At 40.9% G+C, this 6632-nt stretch overlaps 1 protein-coding gene across 3 annotated transcripts in view; it reads right to left on the bottom strand.

Moving 5' to 3' along the window:
• Window positions 1-4593: 4593 nt before the first annotated feature.
• The window catches only part of LOC311050997 (kinase suppressor of Ras 1-like), a 49635-nt gene continuing 47596 nt past the window's right edge, over window positions 4594-6632 (bottom strand). For all 3 annotated transcript variants that reach the window (XM_084065307.1, XM_084065308.1, XM_084065309.1), the window contains one exon: window positions 4594-6165. In XM_084065307.1, the coding sequence (XP_083921433.1) occupies window positions 6078-6165 (88 nt within the window). In that variant the 3' untranslated portion in view covers window positions 4594-6077. The remainder of the gene's footprint in view (window positions 6166-6632) is intronic.

Genomic DNA, 6632 nt, shown 5'->3' with positions numbered 1-6632 from the left:
GATGCGCGTGGTCGTGGGTATACACTCTCGCGTTTTCAATGGATGAAACCGTTTTTGAAGGTATACGGTAGCGCCGAAAAAAAATCTCAAGGTATACGCCGTACACAGCATCTGACGGTAGAACACACCACTGCACCTACAGTATGTACACAGAAGGTAGAAAACATTAGATAGGAGTTAAAATAGGAATATTTAGGAGTGGATGTTGTTAAAAGCCAGAGAGAAGGTGAGTTTTTTGTAAGGACTTAAAAATCTCAATGGATTTAGCAGATCTGATGTGGGCCACCACAAAAGCGCGGTCAGCTTAGTCTTCCTCGGGACTAGTGTGAACCCCAGTGCCTTAAAAGAGAATTATTTTCTCATGAGGAAATAACAGGAGTCACACATGAGTGACACATCGCTGACAAAGCTGCACTCAGATCACATTAATTATATTCCAGTTCTTAATGGTAAAGACAATCTATTTGGCACAAATTCTCAGAACCAGGGCCATCAACTTAGCCTGGCTCCACCCCCTGAATCGCTTGCCTCGCATTCAGGGTCTGGCAATCTGGGAACCCAGAGCCAACTGAAAAGGAAAAACAGCGACCTCTGCTGTTTGACATCTCAGTTGGCTCTGGGACAATGACGACGTAACACCCGTGCGCAAGGAAACCGGGGTTTTGGTCTGCCTTCAGCGCATCACTTCCGGTGGTGCGACTATGTTTTCATTCCCACTAACAATATTTCTACACGGAACACTAACACCACTTCTCCCAGAGAACATGGATCGTTTTGGTTATAAGCCCACTTGTTTCTATGATGAAAGAGCAAGTTAAAATGTGAATATCTTTCTGTGGTTTTGTCTGCTCCGCGGACGCTATTGTTAAATTAGTTTCGGTTCGTTTCGAGGGGGGAAGGATCGACGGACACGTGAATCCCGTCCACTACATTTGATTGGGTAAAGCGCGGCCTGCTTCCTGATCTGAAGGCACGCCCACTTGTAGGCCAGTGTGTACACGTTATGACGAACCTTCACGACAGATTCCAACGCAGAGCAGAATCTGTTTTTGAGATATTAAAGGAGACACACCATGAATTAAAAAAAAATATTTGATATTTAATATCATATGGTGTATGTCCCTCAAACCATTTTCAAAAGGTTTGAGCCTAAATCAACACTCAGATATACTCATCCCAAGTCACTTCTCTCAGGCTTATAAAGCACTTTCAGCTGCAATACCAAAACGTCCTGTTGGGCAGAGGGGTGCTACTGAGCAATTCTGTCTGTCAAAATACATGGGCAGAAAGTTTCGTGATGTAAGCAAACATGCCATTTCTGAGAATTCTGAAAATCTCTGAAATGAGAATGAATGACTGAATGTTGAAAAAAAATATTTTTTGGGGTACAAGAGACACTGGGGAGCCCAAAAAAAAAAGTGAAATTCATGGTGTGTCTCCTTTAAGGGTCTGGTGACGGTGTCGAAGGCGGGGGTTTCTCGGTTGAAAATCTGTATGACAAGTCGGGATAATCCAGTATGAACCAATCGCCAAAGAGTCCAACTTTGGCCACGCCCCCACCTCAAAAAACGTCTGCACTGAGAGGGAAAATTCAGGCTGAGTGTCAGGCTACCATCAACTGTGACCTTTTTGTCAAGATACAATAATATATTCAGCTTCAACGATTAGGACATGGAGCTAACTTTAAACTGTGGCCATCTGTCCTATAAAAAAAAATAATAATAATAGTAATAAATGCATAGAGTAACTGTCATGAAGGGCGTTTTGATTACTGTGATTACACATATATTTTCATCAGGTTATATGCAGCAAAAAAGTATTTTATTGCGAGTACAATGTTTCCAACTGACATTCATCAGGTATTTCTGATTAAGGGGTTAAAACTTGGTTGATGTGTGTGTGACTTGTTGTTGAGTACCCTACCCACCCAACATAAATCGGCATCCATGCCTGCAGAGATGGTGGTTGCAGAGAGGCAGGTGTTGTTTGCAAGAAATGTTGTTTTTTGTGACCACATGCTCTCATGAGAGCAGAGGATGTTTCATACCTACCCACACGCACAACCGTTAACTTCACCTTGTCAAAACAAGATGGCGCCGACATGCACAGCGGTGAACTTCACCCTGTCAAAACAAGATGGCAGGCAGACAAGTCGACTTGCTTGGTCTGATTTCCTATACTGACACATCAGGTCACAATTCATGTCAGATCCTGTGTCTTGGTGAGACATGACCTTTGACACAATCTAAATGTCTCAATAGAAGAGCAGGGAGACAAAATATAACCGCCCCAATTGGATAAGTTATATTGTATTAACATACTCTACCATAAAGATTCGTCAAAATAACATTTCATTCATTAAAATTACATGGTGCCTCTTTAAGTAGATCTCATAACTCTTGTTTCAGAGAAGTAACTCTCTGAAACCACCTGTCCTGCACTGATGTGCTTGTAGAACCACTACGTTATACAAAGCCTGCAGAAACACCTATAAAAATGAAAATAGAAATGACTGAGGAACCAGAACTAAATACTTTAATCCTATACAACCATACAAGATGTAATCTCTCAAGAACATATTCTGCACTGCGTTGGAATCTGTCCTGAAGGTTCGTCAGAACGTGTACACACTGTGTGGGAGTGGGCGTGCCTTCAGATCAGGAAGCAGGCCGCGCTTTACCCAATCAAATGTAGTGGGCGGGATTCACGTGTCCGTCGATCATTCCCTACTGGAAACTAACCGAAACTAGTTTAACAATAGCGTCCACGGAGCAGACAAAACCACGGAAAGATATTCACATTTGAACTTACTCTTTCATCATAGAAACAAGTGGGCTTATAACCAAAACGATCCATGTTCTCTGGGAGAAGTGGTGTGAGTGTTCCGTGTAGAAATATTGTTAGTGGGAATGAAAACGTAGTCGCACCACCCGGAAGTGGAGCGGTGAAGGCAGACTTAAACCCCGGTTTCCTTGCGCACATGTGCTGCGTCGTCATTGTCCCAGAGTTAACTGACATAGTCACAAACAGCAGGTCGCTGTTTTTCCTTTGCAGTTAGCTCTGGGTTCCCAGATTGTACAAGATGTAACAAAGAGGCGATCGGAGAGGGAAGCCAGAAACATGCTAGTGTGAGAGCAGAAGTGTGGAAAAAAGAAACAGCCAACCTTCTTAGAAATGTACTCGAGTAAAAGTAAAATATTTGTCTCGGAAATGTACTCAAGTAAGAGTAATAAGTATCAAAAAAATCTAATACTCAAGTAAAGTACAGATCCTCAGAATCTGTACTTAAGTACAGTACTCAAGTACATTACTGTCCACCACGTACATTTTGATGGCAATACTTTTGTACTTTTACTCAAGTAAATGTTTAATTCCGGACTTCTACTTAAGTGACAGAGTAGTCTATTTCTACATTGCAGTATTGATACTTTTACTTAAGTAAAACATTTGAGTATTTTTTTCACCACCGTATATGGTAGCAACAACAACAACAACACATTTGTTCCTCATTGGCAAGTGAGAAAACAATTAGAATCAAGGTGCAGTTTTTCTCTAAATTGCTCAATTGGATTTTTCATATTGCTAGGTGATACAACAAGCATAAGGGTCATGGCTAGGTCAATGTAATTATATCCATCTGAGGAAGACCAAACTTGACTGAAATGTTGCTTGCTGATTTTGCACAGTAAAACCTTTTTGGACATTAACCACTTAACTCCAAAAAAATAACATTGTAATTATTTTTTAAATAACATGTAGCACCTTATTATTTTATTATATGATGGCCAATAATTAGCTATACGTACATATGCACACATGCAAACTAAATACAACAGTAGAACATTTAGATATCTTTATTTGACTTTCTAAGAACCAAAAGAATCAAAATATACCACTCAACAATCGGCCACACCGTGTGTTTTGGCCAGGAGTCATTTTTTACTAAAAACGAATGGCTGGAATGGATTCAGGACCCCCAAAGAACATAAGTAGACATCGCACCAGTTCATATTGGCCAAACTTTTATTTAAATGTTTCATTTTTTTGCCCAGGCCCCAACTTTGATTGGCTCAGAGTAAGTTTCCCATGGGAGTTGGGTTGGAACCATGGTTGGAACAAATTGAGAGGTGTTAGTAGATACCTTTATGAGCACATTGTGAAGAAAGCTATTGGTAAGCATTTATTTTGCAGATTGGTCAAAGATTTAGCTAACTTTCCCTAACTATTATGGTAGATAACCTTTAACTTCAACCCTGGCATGCCAATTATGGACAAGTCATTATATATAATGTGTGTGTGAGTGTGTGTGAGTGTGTGTGTGTGTGTGTGTGTGTGTGTGTGTGTGTGTGTGTGTGTGTATATATATATATATTATATACACACACATATATATACATATATATACATATATATACACACACACACACACACACACACACACACACACACACACACACACACACACACACACACACACACACACACACACACACACACACACACACACACACACACACACATTAATAGTTAGGGAAAGTTAGCTAAATCCTGCAACTGTTAAACATTTCAAAAGACTACACCAGGACAAATCACTGGACTCTGGAGTTCATTTTTATTGGCTTAAAATGTTCAAACATGTCGTAGCAACATCCTTTAACCACATGCTGTACAAAAAGATCTTAGCAACATCCTGAAACCACATCCTGTACAAAAATAACATCTCACGTAGCATTTAAAAAAGAAAACACCATTTCACCCATATAAAATGTACAATTTTACAGTATCTATACTGAAAAATATCTGTATAAAGATCTGTACATAAATAGGGTTGAGGTACCTATTTAAAATGCATTTCATATAAAATCTTCGTACAAACACAAAACATAATATGTATCCTGTACATTAAATAAAAACATGCTACTCTATATACATATATACAGTATATAAATCTAGAATGATATATTTTGTTACTGATGTTCACATTCCCATCAGACATCACAATGTTTCACTGAGTTCAACTCTGCTTGTCCATTCAATGACACTCAGGCACATCAAATCTGCATGCATTGCACTCATGCACTAAGGAAAATTCACACACACACACACACACACACACACACACACACACACACACACACACACACACACACACACACACACACACACACACACACACACACACACACACACACACACACACACACACACACACACACACACACACACGGCAGTGGTGGCATATCACATTTTTCCTTTCCCTCTTTGCTGAAATTCACAAGCTGTGAGGTGCCATATATTTGTGTATTCTCTCCAATATTTCCCACCAACCCAGACTGCAGGGAGGAGAAATGAAACTAAATGAATGTTGTTTAAAAATAATCTGGCTGCTGTGTATTGCAGGACATCCAACAACTGTGTGGAGTGATCATCAATGAACCATTGTCATGTGACCTGCTCAACAAGTCAAGCGTGGTGATGTCCCCAAAGTGGTTTGACATTTAATTCAAGGTTTTTTCCAGTGGTGACTGAAACGTTTCCTTTACGTGTCCTGTGGACACCTCATGTTAACCTCGGAGCAACAATGTGCACGTATTGTAAGTGTCACTGTGACGTGTGACGGTCCATTTTACATGGCACAGTCACCATTATGCTCACTGCAGTGCAATTAAGGAAACACCCCCCTGAGCAGTGACTTGGGACTGTGTTCCAACTTGAATGGTAACCTACAGCAGAGGAAGTATAATCACAGAAGTGCTCAGAGAGACTTCATCCGTGTCTAAGGAAGTACAACCTATGTGATAAAGTGGTAGTGAAAATGACAAGCAGCACATAGAAAGAGAAAGAGAGAAGTGGTTAGACAGAAGAAGCAAAAGTTACACAGGCAAAACAAGCACGTGGATGATATGCAAACTGTAAGATGGCGTCAACCAATGTGTTACTGATAAAGCATGGGGTGACATTGATGCAATTATCTCTGTCGCAGCTAGTTTACAGTACACCCCAAAATGATTCAAAGACAAAATAGGGAGACTTGCAGGTCAACAGTTCATATTGTAAAATAAGAAAAACTATAAGATTTAGCTGTTGTATTTGTACATGTATGGACAGCGAGAGTGGAGGCTCTCACAGCAGTGGTCTCGAAGACAGTGGTGATCATCCCAGGATCTTCAGGTGGACAACAAGGGAGTGTGGAGGTGCAGGAGAACAGTGAAGAGGACAGGACACACAAAGAGATTTAAAAAACATGGGTCGACAAGGAGACAGAGGCAAGAAGGAGGACGTGAAGTCACAGGATCCAAGGGGCACCATGGAGACCAGGTCAAACAGGTAGTGGGGAGGGGTAGTGGGGGTCAGTCAACATCCAGAGGAGAGTAAAGTCAGCAAGGGAAGAAAGACAGAGAGGAAGCGAAACCCGGTAAACAGAGGAGAAATGGTACAGTCCACTGTGGGAATCACAACAACAGAAAGTGATGTCACTAGCAACAGACCCAGGCAAGACAAGGGAACGGGACAGGCGGGCAAGCAACAAATAAAACTTAATCAGCGAAGCCCTTCAATCTGAAAGTAATTTTCACATTCAGAACAGGTTCATTCATTCTCAGCAGGAAAGAACACTGCAGGCAGTTCACTCC

Source organism: Gymnoscopelus microlampas (genome assembly GCF_963454915.1).
Source record: "Gymnoscopelus microlampas genome assembly, chromosome: 8".
Taxonomy (NCBI): domain Eukaryota; kingdom Metazoa; phylum Chordata; class Actinopteri; order Myctophiformes; family Myctophidae; genus Gymnoscopelus; species Gymnoscopelus microlampas.
The sequence above is the reverse complement of the archived record's forward strand: the minus strand, read 5'-3'. Positions and strand labels throughout refer to the sequence as shown.